General features: G+C 40.7%; 1 protein-coding gene across 3 annotated transcripts in view; it reads right to left on the bottom strand.

Moving 5' to 3' along the window:
- LOC100533531 (DNA methyltransferase 1) overlaps positions 1-23503 on the bottom strand; it is a 31753-nt gene that overhangs the window by 5888 nt on the left and 2362 nt on the right. Inside the window, exons 2-22 of one of the 3 annotated variants that reach the window (XM_013080767.2) lie at positions 18314-18362; positions 17167-17274; positions 14657-14843; positions 14361-14620; positions 13411-13579; positions 12722-12800; positions 12178-12309; positions 11287-11404; positions 10879-10988; positions 9960-10078; positions 9030-9122; positions 7968-8119; positions 7228-7409; positions 6461-6629; positions 5197-5294; positions 3796-4000; positions 3275-3502; positions 2577-2834; positions 1952-2113; positions 1376-1554; positions 382-646 (exon numbers count right to left, since the gene is read on the bottom strand). In XM_013080767.2, the coding sequence (XP_012936221.1) occupies positions 382-646; positions 1376-1554; positions 1952-2113; positions 2577-2834; positions 3275-3502; positions 3796-4000; positions 5197-5294; positions 6461-6629; positions 7228-7409; positions 7968-8119; positions 9030-9122; positions 9960-10078; positions 10879-10988; positions 11287-11404; positions 12178-12309; positions 12722-12800; positions 13411-13579; positions 14361-14620; positions 14657-14843; positions 17167-17274; positions 18314-18362 (3322 nt within the window). Of the gene's footprint in view, positions 1-381; positions 647-1375; positions 1555-1951; positions 2114-2576; positions 2835-3274; positions 3503-3795; positions 4001-5196; positions 5295-6460; positions 6630-7227; positions 7410-7967; positions 8120-9029; positions 9123-9959; positions 10079-10878; positions 10989-11286; positions 11405-12177; positions 12310-12721; positions 12801-13410; positions 13580-14360; positions 14844-16510; positions 16619-17166; positions 17275-18313; positions 18363-23503 lie in introns of those variants that run through there. The other 2 variants (XM_005095219.3, XM_005095220.3) reach the window with 2 other exon arrangements.

Raw genomic sequence — 23503 nt, 5'->3', positions numbered from 1 at the left:
TCAGTCACCAAATAATGACAGCTCACCCCATGATTTACAAAACAATAACAACGGGACATTCACAGTCACCAAATAATGACAGCTCACCCCATGATTTACAAAACAAAAAGAACAACGGGACAATCACAGTCACCAAATGATGACAGCTCACCCCATGATTTACAAAACAAAAAGAACAACGGGACAATCACAGTCACCAAATGATGACAGCTCACCCCATGATTTACAAAACAAAAAGAACAACGGGACAATCAGTCACCAAATGATGACAGCTCACCCCATGATTTACAAAACAAAACAAAAATATTTCCACAACTTTGCCATGACAAAAGACAAATCTTTCCTGATCATTCACAAATCTATGACCTGGGCAGCGCTTACCTTCCCCTTGCTTCCCATCAACCTCGCTTTCGCTGGTGGGTCTTCAAACGACCTTGACTCGGCGTTGTACGACTCGAGGAAGAAAAACCTATCAGGACTGTCCAGGAAGAATGTGTCGAGATCCCCAGCAATGTTATCCTGGTACAGGACGGTGCACTTGCCGCAAACCTGGGAGAAGTGGACTGACGCCTCCTCCTCACTCCAGTACAGCTTGTTGAGCTCACTGTGGTACACGGCCTGCTGGCCTTTGTGGGTGTTCTCTACCCTAGATAAACATAGAAAAAAAATCTCATTAACATCTGTCACTCTGTGTTCTATACCCTAGATAAACATAGAAAAAAAATCTCATTAACATCTGTCACTGTGTTCTCTACCCTAGATAAACATAAAAGAAAAATCTCATTAACATCCGTCACTCTGTGTTCTCTACCCTAGATAAACATAGAAGAAAAATCTCATTAACATCTGTCACTCTGTGTTCTCTACCCTAGATAAACATAGAAGAAAAACCTCACTACACATCTATCTGTACAATGCGTGCGTGCGTGCGTGCGTGCCAATTCATGTTAAATATCTGATGTGCAGCACCAATGTGTGTAATTGCCAAGCCATACGTTATAAAGTGAAGATGTATGGGCCAAAGGCCTTTGAAATCAATAATCATTTTGAAATCTAAAAAAAAATAAAAAAATCGATCTGTACAGTACATGGCCTGGTGGCTTTTATGAGCGTTCTCTGCCCTAGATAACCAGAGAAGAATGTAGCTGTCACCGTGGAATACCTCTTAATGACCTTTGTTTTAGTTCATTATCCTTAATGATGAAAGAAATATCCATGAAACAAAACAAAATCACTTAACAGAACGACTAGTCTTTGTGTCAAAATTTCTATCAACCTTTTCCCCATTTAAAGGATTTCAAAGGAAAAAAAAACCCAATCCCCTTTGTGTACAAGGAAGGGAAAAACACAGGAATGAACCGAGAGAATAGCTTACCTGTAAAATTTGTTCACTTTGATTTTGATTTCTGCTAAATCGGGCAGCTTTGAGCCAGACATTTTCTTTGCAGAAATCTGGACAATGCGACCAATCCTGAAGGGCTCTGGGCAGCCGTCGTTGGATCCTTTGACATACTCTGTCTTCCTGTAGGACTCTGGATACATGTCCTCATCCATCTGGTGAAACATAATTTAAAACAAGTGTTCAGAGAGAGGGGGAGGCAGGGAGAGTGAGAGAGAGATAGAGAGAGAGAGAGAGAGGGGGGGGGGGGCAAATGAAATACAGTGAATAACAGGACCAAAATGAGGTTCTGTCCAGAGAAAAGGGAAGAGAAAGGGCACACATGGCAATTTGAGAGCTGAGTACGGTGGCAGTGGAACCACACCTGACAACACATCAATTTGGGACATCTCACAGCTTATTCACTTTCCATCCATGATAGCTGAGTACACTGAAGTCGAAGCATCACATGTACACCTAATCCACTCCACCCCCAACACTCCCTCCTCAGACACAAACACTCATCCCTTCCACAGACACATACACCACACACACGAACACTCATACTCTTACATTTTTATCCTTCAACCTCAGCTGTTTGCCGCTCTTAGCTGGGTGTTTGATCAGGAAGTCGAAGCCCTCCGGATTGATGTAACAGCAGTCGCCCACGTGGTACTCCAGGCCGTCGCGACGCACGCTGTTGTAGTACAGGTAGCTGGCCGTCTTGGATGAACTCTGGGCAGAGATAAGGACAGACGTCATTTTTATTTTGTAAAGAGAAGCACATCAAGGGCACAATATATGTCATTCAGAGTTGAGGAAAACAAAACAGACAGACAGAAGCAAGAGAAGGATGGGAAAAGAAGCAGGACCCTTCAATTTAACCATCCAGCCACACACAAAGGACATTATAAATGTCAGTCACACACCACAATAGTTACTTCCATCTCCACAAGCAAAGATGAGCTCACCTCTGTCTTAAAATGTCTTTTTTCATAAGACAGGTATTTTTTACATTCCAATCGACACAATTTAGTCACCTCTATCTACCCATATGTACATACACGTTAAATCAATCACACACAAACAGACAGCCATATCAAATCTACCACACACACAAACAGACAAGTCAAAATCAACCACACACATAAACAGACATGTCAAAAAACCACACACAGACACACCCCACAGCACTCACCTCCGCCTCCTCCCCAACAGCCACCTCCTCCAACAACCTGCGTTGCTCAAGCCTGTAACAGCTGACGCAGTGGTCCACTTTTGACGACTCCGAACACTGCTCATACATTGGCAGATCCTCGAAGCGTCCGAGGGTCGGATCATAAAACTTTTGGTAGAAAAAGGTTTTCCCATCGTCCTCCTGCACCACATTATCCACATCGGGATCGTCGATGCCGCCCAGCATGCTCCAGTCGGACGGAATCGATTTGAAAAGGACCTAGGGAATGGAAGAAGTGAACCCTCAGATACTGTCCATAGCATAAGAAAGACTGCAACAAATAACAGCACAAACATGGCAACTGAAACTAACCCATATTTGGTAGGGGGGTGGGGGAATAACTGCCAAAAATTTAAATATTCTCACTCATAAATTCTACCATAAATACACATTAGGATGACCAAAAAAATGTAACACATTTCCAATATAAATATTCTTTTCCTATTTTGAATTTTCCAGGAAACTGTAAAGTTTACTTCATTTCACATCTACATGAATGAGTCAACGCCCTGGCATTACTGAGAACAATCTCACATGAATGTAAAGGGAAAAAAATGAAAAAGAGAAACAGATGCACCCTTAAAGAAAAAAAAAGGAAAACATTAGCAAAAACACATGCAGACCTGTGTAGGTAAAGAAAGCTACATACATGTACTTACCTCAACTTTAGCATGCACAGCCTCGAGTACGTTATCATCGCATTCATCCACCAAGAATAGCTCCAATGGATCAGAGGCCTCTCCAAGCACCGTCTCGCTCCCACGGAAATACCAGTGCACGTGAGCCTGCATTGAGCCGCGTTCTTCAAATAGGTATTGAACCCTGGCCATGTACAGGGGCTGGGTGGGGTCAGCCGGCGTGATGGACACGTTGTCACCAGCAGTAATCTGGCAATGTCGGGGGAAAGAACAAAACAAAGAGTTATTATTTCTTTGAAAGAAATATCTAAGGAGCAGGTCCAATATCAAGTCTTGTTTAACTATGGTTAAGAGAAACATCAACAAAATGAAAGTCATTTCAAACTGGAAAAAAAAAGCAAGACTGATACAACCTGAAGAGAGAGAGAGACAATGAGTGAAGAAGAATGATCTACCATGACAACATCCTCTCTCAATATATATCTCTTTCTCTTTCTCTCAGCCATTGATACCATTTTAAAACAAAAACAAGAGCACTTTACCTCCACATTGTTCACTTTCGCCGTGGCGAAGTACTTCCTCTTGCCTTCCTCTTTCACCGGAGCTCCCACCCATGTGACCTTTGCCTTGGCATTTTTCGCTGCCTTGTGTTTTTTTACCACAGCCGCATTTTCCTCTGACACCTTATCAATTTCTGTATCCTCCTCCTCATCCTCATCTGCTGTCTTGATAGCCATGTTGGGGCATCTGGAAGTGGAACAGAAAATTAATGTTCACGTAATTGGACATTTTTAACCCTTAGAACGCTGACTTTTTTCCCCTTATATTTTCCCTCTGCTGAATGTATTTTGGAAAAACGACAGATTTGGATGTACGCTTTTTTTCTTGCTAATAACTTTTTTACTTGTCAAAATTTCTAATGAAGGTTAGAATAAAAGTTTTAGAATATTGAAAGTTCTTTATGGATAAGCGAAGAAAAAAGTATTTTGTGAAGTTATTGTTGTAGTAGTGGTGTTGCAAATGACTGAATAAAAACTGCCGGTTCATTAGATCTCTAGATCTAGACCTAAGTCTAGATGCTTCGTAGGCCTACGTTATATTCCACAAAGTGTTAGCTCTAGCATCAAAACCCTCGAAATCATCTTCCGATTCAAGGAAAATACGCAAAACATCTTCATCTGAAGCGACACTATTTTCATGTTTGTCGCGGATCGCAATTGCGAATTTTCCAACTTCACTGTCATTCAACGTGAAACAAAAAACTCCTCGCGCCTCGATCGAACCCTGTGACAAGAAAAATGGTGGGCGAAATCAATTCCGCGTAGCCTACCAGCCAGCAGTATAAAAATTAGTACTTCATTCTTTTCGTACATCGCGTTATACGATGCCAATGTCAATCGTGACCGGCGGTCGCGATCAGCACTTTACGGAAGTTCGGGCCATCGCGACCACAAAAGCAAGTTATGAGAAGAAATACTTTTTATGCATGTGGTCAATCAAAATATTCATCAAATGAACTGAAATCTTGACCCCATAGCAAAGGTGAATATGTTCAAATCCTCTTCCACTGTTCCAACAGACAATAAGGGTGTGTACAGGGGTGCTTGTTTTCAATATATATAAAAGTTCAACTCTTCTTGAGAGCAGCTGGTTGCCACAGTATCCAATACAGGCACCAGATCTATAAAGCAAATCTTAGAGCAAAAATTTTATGCAATAAGACATCTTCCGAACAAGATGATCAACATAAGAAGAAAAAGGATAAATTGTTTTTAAATAGGGTTCTATCCCATATATAAGTATAAGTATAAACAAATGTCTGTTGTCCACATCACAAGCAATCAGCTGGGACTATCACAACCATGTGAGAAACGAAGAGTGTGGGGGACATTCCGCATTTCCAGGCAACGGGTACATTACTAAAATATCACCAGCCCACTTACCGTCGTTCTTTGCACGCCTGCTTGGCCCGTCCAGTGCCGCCGAATTTCACCATGTCTCGACAAGCAGCACACTTGCCACAGTCTGGCTGCTGACACACCTGGGAATGAAAGAAATGGCAGAGCATGAAGCCACAATCAAAATCAGAGAGAAAGGAAGTCTGGCAGTCTAAAACATCCACTGTGTTTCAAGGAAGTATGTGCATGAGGTAAAGAACAAACGACAAGACCCTCATACAAGTGTGCATGGCTGTTTCCCACCAAGGGCCACACTCCTGTTGTCAAGACCTTTGTCAAGCCATCGAACAAATGTCTGTTTGTTTTAGTAGAGGTTTTAGGGCGCTCGCAACTGCATTAGGTCATTTGAGCGCCATGGGGTGGATGTCAACAGAGAAGTCCTTACAGGGATTCAGACTTACTTTGCTCACCTCTCTAGCTTCAACAGCACAAAGTCTGCTTCGACTATCAAGGCACCCCGGAAATAGCGGATCACAAGAGTGTGACAAACGTACAAAAAAAGTAGAGGAAATGACGATAGTAAGGATTAGGAAAGAAAAAGCAGCAGTTCCCTGTTGTAGTTCAGGCCACTTTATGAGCATGATATTGTTGGGTCAGCCCATTTACAATTCCACTGTGCATTAGAACAAGAAATGTCGCCCCTTTGGGGATGGCTTAAAGACACTTCAGTCAGTGACACCGCCTCGGGGGGTTCAAACAAATGTGAGCAAAACACGTGTTTGTTTTAGTAAAGAGAAGCACATTAACAAGATAACAGTTATTAAGTGCAGGGACACAGCCAGAAAGATAGACAGGAAAGACAGAGGGAAAGAAAAGTAGGACCTGCGCATCCCGCAGAGTAAAATATGACTTCCATTGAATACTAAACTATGCAAAAAAATAACTTAATTTAGAGGTCATAGAAAATACAATGAAATCTTTTTAAGTATACAGGATTAGTCGGAGATAAGCAGAAAAAAGGGGTAGTAAGTGGAAAGGAGGTCAACTTCTTGGAACTTACACACAAACATCCACTTAATACAGTAGACTGTTCAATCTGACTCAAAGTCTTTACGAGTTCCATAACAACACAAACATTTTTATTTAACATAATTTTAAAAATATCAGACAGCATAGCTCATAGAATATAGATATTTGTTTGTTTCTTTTAAGTGTTTTTGAAAGGCAGGTGGAAATAGTTAAATGTTTACTTTTGGCTCACAGAGTAGGGGTCGAAGAGAAGACCTGTGCTTGACACCGTCGTACATACCTCACAGATCCCGCACCTCTGTTTTTTCGTTTTGGAAGACTCCTCATCAATCTGACCTTGGAAGAGAGAGTCGAAAATATTGCGCACCAGGGGGGTGACGGTTGCCATGGTGTGTTTGGGCTTTTCCTTCTTGGCCTTCACCCTGCCCACGTCCTTCCGCAACTGGCGTCTGGTACAAAACACAAACAGTGGAAACTCAAACTCAGCACTTTGCAGTCATACAGCCAGCAGTACAAACTACCGCTTCTGGTCCCCCAGCCAGGAGAGAGACTGCAACACACTTCTCCCGCCTGTCTCAGAACAGTGTCAAGTGACCGAAACAGATAATTTTCACCATCACATTATTGCTGCAAGTGACCGTAAAGTATTAAAACACACAATGTCAATTCACTTCCCTGTCGTTATCAAGGGATGAAAAAAAAACCCACAAGAAAACATATTTGCCCCCCGGTCATCTTCTACCCCCCTTAGATCTGAAAATCTCACTGGTTATGCTGCATTGAAAATGCTTTTACTGTGCAAGGCAAAAGGGATTAGCTAGGTCAAAGTCCCACAGACAAATATAATTTATATAAATGATACAGCAAAAAAAATCATCATCAGACTGCGTAAGAACCAACAAAATTATAACAAGCAGGAGAGACTTTGGTGCAGTCTATGTAATAAGACTCTCAGGTTACCCATTGCCGAATACGGGACGATGACAAGCCTGCTGATTTAGTACACAAACAGTATAGTTGCCTCGATAAGATACATGGCGGTCATACCTCTTGCCCAGGGTGACTCCGGCCAGTTTGATCAGCGCCCGCATGCACGGGGTCACGATCAGCAGCGGCTCATCATCAGCAGCCGCCTCGTCGTAGCTCTGGACCTGGTCCACCACAAACTGGGCGTGGCGTAGCAGAGAATCCTCCGAGAAACTTGTGAGACCTGCAGGTGGCACTGTAGTCTGGCCGGGGTGGAAGAGAAGGGAAAATATAGAGACAAAATTACGGAATCGCAAATTCAACTTTGAACTTGGGAACATATAGTTATACACCGATTTCAACAAAATGTAGATATTTTTTTATATAGCATCTCTAAATTAGTTTTGATCTTTATTAAATGTCAAGAGTGATGGGCTTTGAACATTCACCCTCCCCGAACTCACATGATCAGGCATACACCACTAGTAAACACAGAGCATGACTCTATAGAGTGCGAAAGATTACAACACTTTTCTTTTTGTGTCAAAGCAACTGAACTCTGCATTGACACCTGGAGATAAAATCGATTTTCCATCACGCATTTTGAAAACTACAATTATTGTCAAAGTTAAACAACGAAAATAACAGTATTATAAAAATACCTTATGTATTTAAGACTAGTCACAAAGACAAATTAAAATTTCTACAGGCTCATCCAACAACTTCACCTGCACAGTTTGAATGGTGCAGAAGTCTACATGTCTTCTACACAGTGGACATCTTTATAAAAGTGACAGTATTCCTACTTTTTAACTGCTTACTTGGATTTTGTTCAACAAGTCCTCATACGTGGAATCCTGGTTGTTGGTGAGAAACTCGATCACAATCTTGGACATGTGGACCTTCACCTTCATCTGTTCGATAAAAGGCGTATACGCTTCGCTGGGCTGCATCAGGATGTACTCGGCATACGCTGGGGACGAGGAACAGCACGTGGGGGTTAGTACTAGCACAATAGACAGGACGTATTGTTTGTTTTAGTAGAGGTTTTACGGCGCTCGCAACTGCATATGGTCATTTGAGCGCCAAGGGGTGGATGTCAACAGAGAAGTCTTAACACGGAATCAGGCTAACTCTGCTCACCTCTCCAGCTTCAACAGCACAAATTCTGCTTCTACTATCAAGGCACCCCAGAAATAGAGGGTCACAAGAGTGTGACAAACATACAAAAGAAATAGGGGAAAATGACGATAGTAAGGATTAGGAAAGAAAAAGTAGCAGTTTCCTGTTGCAGTTCAGGCACAGATATGAGCATGACATTGATGAATCTGCCCATATACAATTCTACTGTGCATAAAAACATGTTAATATCCCCCCTTTGGGAATAGCCTAAAGACACTTAAGTCAGTAGCACTGCCCTAGGGGCTGCAGGATGTATTGCAGAAACAAGCTGAAATGAGAGTGTTTTGGTTTTTTTAGCTTGTGTATAATGAAGGACATTGACAGAGTCACTTTGAAACAGGTTAAAAAGAGGTTGAGGGAGAGGGGTTGGAAAAGAATAGTGAAAAACTTCCACAGGACAGTTTAGAAACAAAAAGAAAAGAGGCCAAGTGTAGTGAAGCACATGACAGACTTACGTCATTTTGCAAAGGGAAAAAGCAAAGCAGACAGACAGAAACAACAAGGAGACGGAAAGTAAGTAGAACTCACCAATGGTGCCTACCAACCACCTACTCAAGTAACACAAAACCAGTGCAGAAGGCATCTGACGAATTCATATCAGAGTAAACAAAAAGAAAGCGCCATGTACCTTTGACGCATTAAAAGACAAACATGTTTGCGATCAAACATTTCTAAAGTTTGTTTGTTGAGGAAAGAACTACCTGTAGAGAATCCGATAAGAGCATTTTCCCCTCCATCAAAGCCTGACACAAACCATTCATTGATGGGCCCCATGTTGCGGCAAGGGATGCCACCTAGAAGAGAAACATATTCAAGCATGAGACAATCATCATTGGGAAATATATTTTGCAAAAACTAATGGTCACTCCACCAATACATTGTGTATAAACATGCACGCACGTACCCACCCACACACACACACACAGTCAAACCCGCTCTAATGGCCACTTGTCCAAGACAATCAATCACCAGTCAAAAAAACTACTTTCCACTTTCCCCCATGCCTTTACTGACAGATGTAAAATGAACAAAACTGACATCAGGACATACATATTGAGGGCCCCTTACACTAAGTTTAAATGAAAATAAAGCCTTATCAGCTAAGGCTGGGAACAATCACGTCATTTTCCACACATTTCATCAAACCTGACGACAATTATTCAAACCACACTTTGGGGACAGGTTAAACTTTTTGCTGCTACAAGCAGAAGACGTAAGATTGATGCCCAGAAAGGGAAGTCATTCCATCAAGTGTTCAGTTTGTCTGCTAGAATGTTGTACCTACTAAGCCAGGGTTGGCCCTGATAGACACAGTCGAAGCAGTCTACCTTCGAAATGATCAACATTGTGTCGATGATTGTGTTTTAAAATTGCAATCAGCTCCTGATAATCAGAAGACAGGTCGAGAAAGTTGTCGAAGAAAGATTGAAAAATTGAACACACAGTAAACAGCATAATACAGTCCATATCTTACATTGAATACAATACAAACCATAACTTGTGTTATCACACCATACTCCACACCGGGCATTCAGCACAACACACCATGTCCCCAGTTTTTGTAAAACAGTAATGTAGACAATGCGGCCTATATGTATCCCCCATGTTAGACAACACAACATGTTCTTTACCCTCTAGACTCGGGTTTTCCTCAAAGATGGGTTTGAGCACACCGCTGAAGAAGAGGTACTTGTTGCGCTCGATGAGGCCTGTGTCAAAGGCACACAGGTGGGTGTTCTTGTCATACACACTGGAATAGGCAAATCGTGAGGGAGAAATTACACAAGATATATAAAACTGCTTTTTTGTTCGAGTAAAGAGAAGTATACTGACACAATGACGGTCATTTAGAGCGGGGAAAAAGTAAGACAAACAGACAGAAACATCAGAAGGAAACTCAAGAAGTAGGACCTACCAGTGGCGACCTCCAACTACCCGCATATATAAAACAGTAAACACAATTTTAAAGAAATTCAGAAAAACAGTGAGTTTTCCCCTATGAGAGTGCTTCTGAGACGAAGTGAGAAAACTAATGTTTTAAGCTATATATAAAAGTAAGCACGAATAAAAAGGAAGAGACCGAAGATTTACAAATGCCTTTTTGGAAATTTAAACTGCAGACCCTTCAAACCAGAAGGCTCAGAATATACTCAACTAACCAAAGGGTAAACAAAGTCAGGATGCACAGGACTCATTTTCTTAAAGTTGATAGTACCATGATAAGTCTTTTCCTCCAACTCACTATCGGTAATCAAACACTTTTTTTGTTAAAGAGATGAAAAAAACTTGAGCATAAAGCCGTATTTCATTGCATTGTTTTTAGCTAGAGAAGTCGAGATTAAGTCTGACGAAAAAAAGCAAGACAACACACAATTTTACAAAAAAGCAGAAATGAGAGCAACCAAAAGTGTCTTCCACATGGACAAACTTTTCCAAAACTGCTCCAGCAACCACTGAATGAAAGGCAAGAGGCAGCCATTAGCATTGAAATGTTTATAACTCACTTCCCTTTACAAACATAAGCATAGATCTCATACCACCACAACTCACCTGAAGTTGGTGATCTTGTGCTGCGGTCTGTCCTCCTGTATCTTATCAAAGTCTTCTTCCCCTGTGAACAACGACAACTTCGGGTCTGTCAGGGCAATGAACTCTTCCACCTGTTAACAATAAAGAGGTGCGACGTCAAGTAACTTTAGTGCCACCAAAACATAAACATTAACACCAATCACCGACCTGAACACTTCATTAGAGTAAAGACAACCAGATCGACACAGCCCGTAAAAAAAGCAGAACAGGACAAAAACAAACAGAAGAAATAAAGAAGATGGACGTTCTAACCACATCCTCCAACAACCCCATAGACGTGAACATTAAAACAACATAAATAATGAAATTGCACAACAAAGAAATGTAGTGTTTAGTAAGATTGGTAGAGTTAAAAGACACACAACATACCGCATCATCAGCATCGCCAGGGAACATCTTGAGCTCCGGGTCATCCATGTACTTGAGACATTCGTTACATCTCTGTGGCAACGGCTTCGGGGCACTTGGCTCGAGAACTGGCACAATACTGGAGGGACATGATCAGAATCAGTAAACCAGACATGCAGCAACATAATGTTTTTTTAAAAGGCAATTATTTTTTCCCTCTCTCTTTCTCAATACAAACAAAGAAACAAGCATTTTAACAACTCAGCCTTCTCTTGAAGCTGTACACATTTCAATCAACAACACATAATATTCATATTTAAAGCACTACAGCTAAGAAAGCTAAAAAAAATTGTTTAAACACAATATAAACTATGGGATGCCGATCAGCAACGGTAAGAAGCCGTCTCTTTTCTCCACAGGAAGTTATCAACAACAGCGCAAAGTAACAAAAACTATGAATTATCTCCTTTTAGACATGCGCATTTGTTAAAGTTACAATTTTCTTTCTGAATGGTTTCAGTGGCCTTTGAGCGCAAAAATCAGATTTTTTCTTAGGTCGAGTAGACCTAGCATGAGGACTGCTTTATACTAATGCCATGACGAGGATTCGGATGATGAATGTGCTAGATCTAACGGTTTTGGTTCCGATTCTTATTCCTATTTCATGCTATCGTCACGTTCCATTTCACCAATGTGCTGATAATTTAATACTGATTGGGTTATTTTTGCCAAGATACAGGTATAGTACTGATGTAGCCCATCTGCATCCTGGAATGTAGGGACAAAGAATTTGCTCTCTGCGCACTTGGTGGGTGGACAGTGTTACAAAAAAGTCAATTTTAAAAAACGGAAGTTTATGTTGGCAAACAGCCTCAGTTTACAAGTGTGCTTTACAAAATGCAAAAACATTACCCCTCCTGTTTTCCTTCGTCATCCTGCAGCTTGATCCTCTTACTGGCTTGTTGCTCCTCTTCCTCTTCTTCACCATTCTCAGCACTGTTCTCTTTTTTATCTTTGCTAGAAGCTTTCTCTTCAACTTTCGCTCTGCCAATAGAAGAGTGATCCAGCATTGAAACCTTCAGCAAAGTACAACAACATAGCCTTCACAAAAAACAACTGGTCAAAGCTGTCTCTGCAGAGTTGTTGTCTAAATAGAGAGATGTATTTACATTGACCTAGTAGAAAGGAGACACCAATAAAATGATTCATTTCAATATGGAAAATCAAAGAAGTTTACCTCAACACAGAAGTATATTCCAATGTAACTTTTTATCTAGAAACATAAACACAGACTTAACCACAGGATATCTGGACCATCTCAAACAAACACAAAGCTGATAACAATTCAACCTGATGTGCCAAATCTCTCAAACTAAACCTTTAACTGCTTTTTTCCTCTCCACAACCACAGAGCAGTTCCCGAAAGCAACAGTCAAAACAGAATCTGTCTACTCACTTGGGAGAAAACATAGCAGTGATCGACGGTTGCATCTCGTCTGACTTTTTACTCACACGGCGGGACGAGCGGCGGGGAGCTGGACAGACAAAACAAATTAAAATATAAAGTAAATAAAAAAGAGAAAAGAGAGCACACTTATAAATTTTACATGATTGAGCATAGATCTATATTTCAATCAGACACGACAAAAAAAATAATAAAGTAAACAAAAGTGAAAAGAAAGCACACATGTAAACTTTACAAGACTGGAGTATAAACTTTACAAGATTGAGCATATTTTCAATCAAATACAAAAAAGAAATATATAAAGTAAACAAAAGTGAAAAGAGAGTACACATATATATTTTACAAGATTAACAATCTTTCGATAGAGTTTTCAACACACTTTGGGTGCGCAGCAACAGAATAACACTACAGATGATTCTATTAGCACTCGCAGAACAATAAAAAGAAATAATCACAGAGACAAAATTAACCTGCATCGAACACCAGCTAAATACAAAGACTAGAGACAAGGAAGGTCATTCCGTTGAAGTGAACAGACAAGAGGTGGGGGGGGATTTCGATCCAACGACCCTTTGACTTAGAGACTTGGATTTCCTCTATTTAGAAAAGCTACAACAAATGCATGATAAAACCAACAATTTGTCCTCCCAACAATTCTCAAAATGTATCTTTGTACTTACTTTGTTCTTGTTTTGGAGAATCAAAACTCTCATTCGACTTGTCCTGCTTCGACTTTTTATGTGGTGGGCTACAGTTCACATCCACACCGTTCTCCTCCACACTGTCCACTTCCATGACCTCCTCGCTGGCCGGTGAGTCTGAGCTCTGTTTCACATCAGTGTCTACCTCCTATGGCAGAACAAGTACAAACAAAAAATATGAATTTAAAATTTAAACAATCAGGTGAAGTGAACATAACACCTTTGTCAATACAATTAACTCTCAATCGTAAACAAATAAATAATAGCACTTTCACTTAAAACTCTTTAAAACATTCAGGAGATCAAAACCGTAATTTATGGCACTGATCAGCAAACTGTCACTATTGACTTAATCTGTCAAAGACAACGGATGCATCATTTTTGCAATGTACATATCAGGTTAGGGATTCGTCCATTTCACAATGAAATCCATATCTATACCATAAATGTTAACTTTCATGAGTAAATAAGAGGGGGGCAGCACACTTTTTCAACAGCTTATTCAAAGCCAAATGTATTGACATATATATATATTATTTATTATCCAAGGTAAAAGAGAGCAAAAACCAGATTACATTCATAGAGATATAAATGAGACTGAGACACTAAAACTTGATTTATGGACTCAGAAGCTTTTCAGTTCAGAAGTCTGAACATGCTGGAATGTGAACAGGTCAGGAACTTTGAACCCCCAACAAAAAAAAACCCCAAAATAACAAAGTATTTTTTAAACTGAAAGACACGCTAATTAAAAGACAGCAGACCTTATTTAGTAAGAAGGCACAATTTTGGTTGGTGACAAACAAAAAAAAAACACCCTTGCCCTTAACTGAATTCCTTCATAAATCTTCAGATTTTCACCTTGTATTGCACACACCCCCACACACACACACAGTTAGGTACAATGTGTGTAAAACCCAGCAATTTACCTTTATCTTAGGAGAGGCGTGTCCATTCATACTCTTGTTTCCATTTGTATGCCCGTTACTTTCTGTTTTCAGCGCATCTTTTTCATCCATTGTCTCGGATTGGCTGGACCCTGCAGCAAATTTTGATAATTTCTTGGCAGCACTTGATCCATTCATGACGGTGCTCGTCCCATTTACAGAGCCAGTACCATTAGTAGCACTTGTTCCATTTACAGAGCCAGTACCATTAGTAGCACTTGTTCCATTTACAGAGCCAGTACCATTAGTAGCACTTGTTCCATTTACAGAGCCAGTACCATTAGTAGCACTTGTTCCATTGGTATGTCCATTGGTGTGGGAAGGTTCTGGACCCGGACTCTTCAGATCACCAGTGTGTCCATTCTGTCGAGAACTTGCCGAACCATTTATCATTCCACTTCCATCGTTCTCAACTTCCTTCAAGAAGTCAGTTACAACCTTTTCCAACTTCTTGTAATATCCTTTCTGTATGACAAAAGCAAAAAAATTTTTAAACACATGAAATCATTACTTGTCAGAAGAGAAGGAGTTTAGTTGAGAAAGCATTTGGATCCATCCATTACATAGAAAATCCTGTCTATGACCTGTGAGCTTAACTCCTTTCAGCAGAATAACACGCTCTATGATGCCCTTCCCACTTACTCCCTTTAAACCAGAATGACACAGAACATGTCGTCTCCATCTTCCCAACTATTACGTCCAGTCCTTCAAATCCATGTTTATGATATTGGTCAAGCTAAAATAAATATACACGGTCTGATGATACTTCCTTTCATTATGAATATTTGACGCTTGAAGGTGTATATGTCTAATGGAAGGGCATTGCGTCAAAGATAATTTACACCTAGAATCCCAGTCACTTTCCAAATCAAGACTGTTAATCAAATTCCTCTATTACACCTTCTTCTGTACTCAAAGTCACTATCCATTTCCCAGATATTACTGATGTTTAATTTTTTGGCATGGTGAACGAGGTAAATCTGGACCCAAAATTGTCGGTGATACAGAAACTTCTAAATAACAGTGCAGATCACGAAAATCCATAAAATCAATTCTAGCTGACAATGGTTAAGAAGATTATTGTAAATGTAAAACATCTAGAGTCTCTGGGTTTCATGGTCTCTGTTTGTTTTTTAAAGTGTTTTACGGCACTTGCAACACAATAAGGTCATATATAAGTGTCTAAGATTATTGTTTTGTAAAGTGTTTTACGGCGCTCGCAATTGCATAAGGTCTTATGAGCGTGCGGGACACACCTAATATTTTCAGTTGGTTGGAAATTTTGAATTTTGCCCGGGTGGCGGCCGAAGCCTACTCTTATCGATTTTAGACCACCAAGGGATCTTTAACGTGCGCAACTTGCACACGGGCCCTCCAAGATTTTTCGCCCTTGTCCGAGAAGGCTAGGAGAAGATCTTTCCTACCAGAAGATCAGGGGTGTGGCAGAAAGACAGCAGTTAGGAGGAGCCAAGGAGTAGCAGTAGAAAGGCTGCAGAGAGAGTCAGGTACCCAGAGGAGGGGGCAAAAGAGGTGAGGGGGTGGGGGCAAAAAGTGGAAATGAAAGCAGACAACAGAACATTGCTAGAGAGCAGGAAAGGAGGGGAAAGGAGACAAATTTAGAGAAGAAAATTTTTTGGTCGCTACCCAGATTCGAACCCGGGACCTTTGAATGAGAGGCCAGCACCTTAACCTCTAGGCCACGAGAGCCCCCTGTCTAAGATTAGAGGCAATTAGAAGTATTACAAGAGAGTAACAAACAAACAAAAAAAAGGACAGGAGACAAAGACGATATGTTCGAGAGGATAGGAAAGAAAAAGCAAACTACACCAGAGCACCTGCCAACCACCCACTTTCATAGTGTAAGTCTCAGTCTGTCAATGTTTCTAAAGTTCTACAGGTTTACTTAAGTATAGCCGACATACACAAAAATCACAAATTTACTCAAACAAACAAGATTTCAGCATAGCTCTAAAGGTTATGGTGCAAAGACCTGTAAAGTCAAGCCCCTTCAATGTGAAAGTGAAAGTAGAAACAGACACAGACATAAAACTAAAATCCAATAATATACATCCACAAGTCGAAAAACACCTTGCAGGACAAACCATAAGAACATAGTTGTCCTTAGTACCTACACTACTACATCCTTAGGCATCAGTAAGTCTAGTAAGGGTGTGAACTCAATCAGTGCTACAGTCATGCAATGCTTACAAGGCAGGTAATTATCATTTAAAAATTGTCTCTGATTCCGATTTTCTACTTCCTGTCTATTCGTCATTCTTACATTTCGCATTTTAAATGAAAATTTGGTGTTCTGCTCACTAATGGCAAGGGCAAAGAATGAGAGACATGAGTCACTGACAATATTTCATTTAAGATCGTGATTTTTTTTTTCAAGGGAGACTATATACTTCACCCCCTCCCCATCTGCTTAAAAAGGCAGTAAACCTAAAATATATATAGTACAAAAACTATCAAATTTTACACATTGCACAGAACAGAGATTAAGGAAAAGATTTGAACACCACAGGAAGAATTTCTGATTTAAACCCACAGAATTATCTCCCTTTACACACAAAAATTGGAGTAGAATTAGTTACCGTAAAAGTAAGTTAAGATCCAGCATAAATATCAAAGTATCTGACTAAAACCACAAAACTCCACAAAACTGACCACAACCATACACCCGGGAGAACACAGGTGAAGATACCTTCTGAAATTTTATTTCACACAGATTATTCTTGGACTAAAAGAAGTTCATAGAAATAGAGAAATTGAGGGGAAAAATTACCTCTGTGATTTCTTCGTTTTCCAAATCATCAGCTAGACTTCTCATCTGTTCTCGGACGTTATCGGTGAAGTAGCTTTCCAGAGCACTGCATTTCTGTTTCCAGTAACCCTGCGGAAAAGCATTAAATGTTTGAAAAAAATTAAGAGGTAAATTTTTACTCACTCCTGCATGCAGATGCAGAGATGCACTGCTTTTGAGTTTGAGGGTCAAACTGATATATTTTTTGTTGCAGAACACGAATATGGCCACTAATTATATTACCATCGCAAATCAATTTTAATTTTTAAAATTTCAAATCTTAGAACTTCAAATAAAGGGGTAATACAGACATGCATGCCTGCTCCCCCCTCCCCCCACCCTAAATCAAACCCCCATCCCCATATTCTTTAAAACGTGCAAAATGTTATGACGCAATTACGCTCAGTACAATATAATTCGAGGGAATAAAAAAGCCATCAAATATTTAAAAATAATTTGCAATGAATAGCCTATTAAGTTGAAATTTGTGTAAAATGAACAAGAAAAGTGCTATACAGCTATACAATGCTTGATCGTGAGACGAAAGTGAAAGTAAATCAAAACCAAATTAGGCTTCAGATTTTTTCTAAAACATTGATTTTGACAGCGTTAAGGCCTATGTGTCTGCAGCCAAAAAATTAGGCAGTTTAGCATGTGAGAGTGAAAGTAAATATACCCATAATTGGTCACTTTTAAGTCAAGGGGACTATCCCGAAAATTGAAGGCAAAGTTTTTGCCCTTTGTTCAGTTTGAAAGTCAAGGGAATTTTCTCTATAACCAAACAAATACAAATATATACTGTCAATACACACTAATGGAACCAAATTTCTCTTACAGGTAGGGCAATGCCCACTTTTGGAGTAGGTCAAAATTTCTGGACCCCCCCCCCCCCACAATTTGCAACGGAATAAAGTTAAAATTCATGTAAAACTGAAACATAAACAGAGAAAAAAGTGCTATCACTATGATATAGAATACCCGAGCGTGAGACGGGAGTGAAAGGAAATCACAACTAACTTACTATTAACCAAGTACACTAAACTTTCAAGTCCTTGTAACTGGTCACTTCACTACAAAATAAAGGAAAAACAAATGATGTTACCAGGAAGACACAAAATCATTCACTTACTTTCAGTGTAATGTCTCCTTCGTTGTAATCCTTTTCAATGCTTTGTAGCCTGGAAAAACAAAAATATGTTACAAGATTCTATTTCCAACTAAATTTAGCCTTAACAAAATTGAAGAACAGAGAAGAAAAAAAATTTATGAAAACACTTTCCCTGCCTCTAAAATGTCTAATCTTAGAGGGCAGTTGACAGGTAGGGAGGCATTATAAGATTCCATTACAAGAAATGCCAATCTCAGGGGCAGTTGACAGAAGTAAGGGGAGGCTCTCTAACCAACAATGTTTTACACAAATAAAAAATGACTTTTTCCCTTCAGCTTCAGAATGAACAGTCTCCACCAGTACCAGCACTTTCCCAGCAGACCTACTTTAACTCTTTCCGGATGTAGTTGTTTTGGGGTCTAGATATGTAATTAACTTGTGACTCGATTTGGCTACACATGTGACGTACAAAATAACTTCATATAAGCATAACCATCACTCAAGACGTAACATATGATATATCAAACTGAAGGAAATTGAATAAGGGATATATTCCAACATGAAACAAGGATTAATTTTGAAAATAAGTATGCATTGCAAGGGTTAGAAATGGCGATGGTTGTGAGAAAAATAACTTTTGACGGAAAAAATAATGCACACTAAACATGCGAAAGCAAATCAGTATAGCTGTCTCAACATATAGGCCAAGAGCTGATTCCGTAAATTTCTGAATGTGAAGCTTTTTATTTGAATGCAATATTCCAATATTTGTTTGAGTATGATATTTATACTGAGTCTGGTTAGATCGTTCTGTTGATGCAAGACCAAAAGAACTAATTCACACGTTTTTCGCCAGACCGACGCTTTGACAAAGTGAAACAAGATGTTTTCGCTTCCTAAATCCTTTCCAAGTCTTCAATAAAAAGTACTTATAAATAATGGATCGTGTTAAAACGAAACAAAACTGAGGCACCCCATTATAGCCGATATATCGGCAATGCGTCCGCAAGGGGTGTGGACTCGTGCCGATATATCGGCGATACCACCAATACGTCCCGAAAGAGCCAACTGCTTACTCTTAAGGGGAGGAGCGACCCTTGATTTCGCCGATTTTGGGTCAGGCTATACATGCCATGCACATTGAGATGTTGGCTGATTTTTTAAAATCAACCAGTTTTTTATCTAAAAATAGCATGGAGACAATTGAGAAAGTCCTAATATTCTCCTTGTAAATTGCCATTGAAAACATGAGGGTGGGTTAATTATTGTTAATATCGAATTTTCACAATAAACAATATTTGTCGTTTTTCGCAAAATGTCTTTTTTTTTGCAGTTTTTTTCCCTACTCCTTCCTTAGTTTTCATCCTTTTGACATGACACTTTCAGAAAACAAATGGCAAGGCTGCCATCAATGTAAAAGAGATATTTGCGAAAAAAATAACACTTTTCCATTGGCAAGCAATTACGCAACCTAAATTTAGAAAAGTTTTTTTTTATACTTTGGGAATTTTTTTCTTTTTCTTTTGCACTTATTGAAAAACACTCACTGTTACGCTGATAGGGTCAGGTTAAGGTATACTCTCACCAAATTTGGTCAGTAAATAAGAAAGCCTTCTAAGGGACTTGAAATTCATTGTTTAATTTTCAAGATTGCAGCAGTTTCCATGGCAACTACTGTAGCTTATGTCAAAAATAAAATGGAAGTGGTTTGAGAATAACCCATGTCTCGCTATTCTCACCCCCTCGTTTTACCGAAAATGACCCTAGAGGGATCAGGGCTGAGGTTAGCAGGCATGACCCGGAGGGGAAGGTCAGGGGCAGATGCTCCACAGTAGAGCTGGGTCGCGAGCGCGAGAACAGATCTGAATCGCCACTCTTCCCCGTGGAACGCGATTCGTGATTCACTTCAGCGGAACAGTATTGTCTTCCGACTCACCCCCCCTGTCGCTGTCACCGTCTTGCGGCTTGTTTGTAACCTACTGCTGGGTCACAAGTCGAGTCGCAAGCACAAGAACGGAACGCTTTAGGCTAGTATGGCTCCCCTTATTTTTTACAAAGATGGTATAGTCCAACCCCCCCTATTAAAACAAAATGAACAGGTCCCAACCAATAAACAGATGGAATTTTATGGAGTCATTGTTGTAGCGAATCATGGGGGGGGGGGGATTTATGGGGTCGCTAATTGAGGTCGGTAGAGCAGTGCAACGAAGGGTGGATGGGGGATTGCGGGACAACAAGAGTGGAACTCGCGAAGTGGCGTTAATATGACACTGTTCCGTTTCATGCATACTACGAACCCGAGGCTTAGTGTTCCACGAGCGCTCACGAACTTGCGATTCTTTGAAGCCGACCAAATCGCGAATTGTCGATCTCAGATTTGGTGAGCAGGATCCAGCACTACCAGGGGTGAGAATAAAGGTGGACAAATAAAATTGCATATCAAGAGATTTTACTACGCCTAACTTATATGTGTACTTAGATTTGATCTTGGGCAACAAACATAGAAAATGGTCCTCAAGGGTTGCTCCTCCCGTTATGCCCCGAACAGCTGTCCATAATGTCAATGCGGGGTGCCAACTGACCATTGGGTGTCGGGTCAGGTCAGTTTGCTAGCCAGATTGAGGGCGCAAAGCCGCATTCACTATCGTGGCACAAGCCGATCGCGCCCAACTCATCGCCTAAAAAACAAACACATACATTGTAAACAGGCGATGAGTCGGGCGATCGACCCGACCCAATCCCACTTGCAATGCGCACCCGGCAGGCCCCAATACTAAAACCAACTGTCCACTGCAGATAGGATAGCGTCGATTGCCGGATTCGCGGGTTTGTTTTTGAGGCGACGAGTCGGGCGCAATCTGCTTGTGCCTAGATAGCCGCTTTTCACCCTCAATCTCGCTTGCAATCCGAACCGACCCAACCCCCCCACTCCCTAATGGGCACCCCGTATAAAACGAGGAAGTGGTAATTCTCACCCAGTGTGAGAATAAAAATACGATCCACCTCTCACCCCGGGTGAGACTGCCAAAATTGGCTATAATTCTCACCCAGTGTGAAACAAGACCTGTCTTTCCCAATTGGCCGGCTCTATTTCTCCGAACGTTCGTGAAAATAAACTTGAACTCTTTCTCCGAACGGTTTCCGTTCTTGAGATTTGTTGATAAAAGCGAATGCATTTAGTCACCCAGCAAAAACTAAAGGGAGTGTTTACAGACCCGGTAACCGGGAACTAAGTCATGAAGTATACAGACCCGGTAGGGGATCTTTTGTGATTTCGGAAAGTTTCAGCGCCCTTTTCGCTCAGGCTCAGGGTAGACCAGAGAGGGTTGGGTAGACCTAGGTTCTAGATATCTATGGCCTAGGTCTAGATACAGACTCTAAACAGACAGACATAAATCACTGATCTAGTTTCGAGGCCTAGGTCTAAATGAAGATTGCAGATGTCTTTTCGATGAACGATCGTTTTTCCTCCGTTTTGGATTAAGGGAAATCACAATTTGAAGAAAAGTTCACAATGCCATAATTTCAATCGAGCAGTCACACTCTCTATTTCTGTCTCTCTCCCCTCTTTTCTGCCTGCCTGCCTCTCTCTCTCTCTCTCACACACACACACAACCGGGCTTGTGTGCTGAAACTTTCCGAAATCACAAAAGATTTCCCCCTACCGGGTCTGTATACTTCGTCAAGACTTTGTTCCCGGTTACGGGGTCTGTATACACTTTGAAAACTAAAAGGCCGTCTTAATTCGGACTCGAGTCCGAAGAACATTTTTTCATATTCGGACTGCCGATCCGATACCCGCCGCCTCATTGATACGCCCCCCACCCCCCCATGTTTCCCACTTTCTTTGTTGTAGAAAAAGGTAAAACTGAAAATTAGCAGACCACCTGGCACCTGCATATTATATGAGCTGTGTAAAAAAAAAAAAGACCGATTCGTTCAAATACACAAGCCGGTGTCATCTCGATTGTTTATCAAGAAAAAGTTGTGTTGCTGTGTAGAGCTGAGCATATGGCAACTTTTGATTCCATAGACCAGCGCACAATTAACAATTCATTACGTACATTTACGTCAAGACTAGCTTATTATTATATAATAATGATCAGTTGCCGGGGGGAAAAAAGACTGACGCGTATGCGACGTTCAACGCCCCGACCGATAGTGCTCCCCCACCCCCCTCCCCGACACGCACACAGCCACACGTGTGCAAGCCGCCCATCCGACCCCGACACACACTAACGAGCCATCTTTAATTTCTTCTGATGACGTTTTGACAAATAAACATTTATTAGAAGTGCTATATATAACTTTTCAGGCCGGCCTCAAATTCATCATAAGATAAAAACTCGGCTCCTGAACAAAACGCCATTTTGCCCGAAGTGATCCCGGTCTCTACCCAGCCTGAGGCGAGTCACGAGTGAGGCAGGACAGGAAGCCATAGTCACAAGTCACAGGAAGTCGGAAGTGATGTCATGCTGGACAAGAATCAGAGTCCGAATATCATATTTTCATCGGACTCGAGTCCGAATAGTCACTTACTAAAATCCTTCACCTTACACACACACGAGCCACTCCATTCTTCGACTTCATCTTGTTTCAAGGGTTCATAGTTCATTGTTCTCTGACTGTCTCACAATCTCAGAAGCTGTGTCTTGTCAGTCACTGTGATTGTGCGGAAGGGGTGTAGACCTACATATTTATGGCATGGTCAACATATGTTATTAATTTAAATTCTATGAATTTGAATCTTGGGCTACCGAATCTTGAGAAATCAGAAATTCAAGATGGCATCATGCATAGAGTCTAAATTATAAAAATCGATAGAACCTATATGAAGTTATGAAGTGAAGTAAGTAGGTAGCCTACTCGGTGATCTTATCTTATACTTTAGCACGTTAAATTCCCAAAGTCTACTAGATCTAGATTCTAGATCTAGATCTATTCTATAGATCTAATCCCCGACTCAGACCTTCAAAACTTTGAACTGGGCCTAAAAATGTGCAAACTACCGTAATTTTGGAAAGTGGCTATTCTCACCCGCCCGGAAGTTCTCGCAAGATCAACTCCTCCCCTCTTCTCTCTCTCTGTCTCTTTTTGAATGGCCACCTCTATTCTCACCCGGAGTGAGAATAGTGCAGGCGAGTCTTGTGGCTATTCTCACCCGGTGCGCGTTCACCAAATTTTGCGTTCACCCTAAACCACAGAATTTTA

The sequence above is a fragment of the Aplysia californica genome, unplaced genomic scaffold (assembly GCF_000002075.1).
Source record: "Aplysia californica isolate F4 #8 unplaced genomic scaffold, AplCal3.0 scaffold00098, whole genome shotgun sequence".
NCBI lineage: Eukaryota > Metazoa > Mollusca > Gastropoda > Aplysiida > Aplysiidae > Aplysia > Aplysia californica.
The sequence above is the reverse complement of the archived record's forward strand: the minus strand, read 5'-3'. Positions and strand labels throughout refer to the sequence as shown.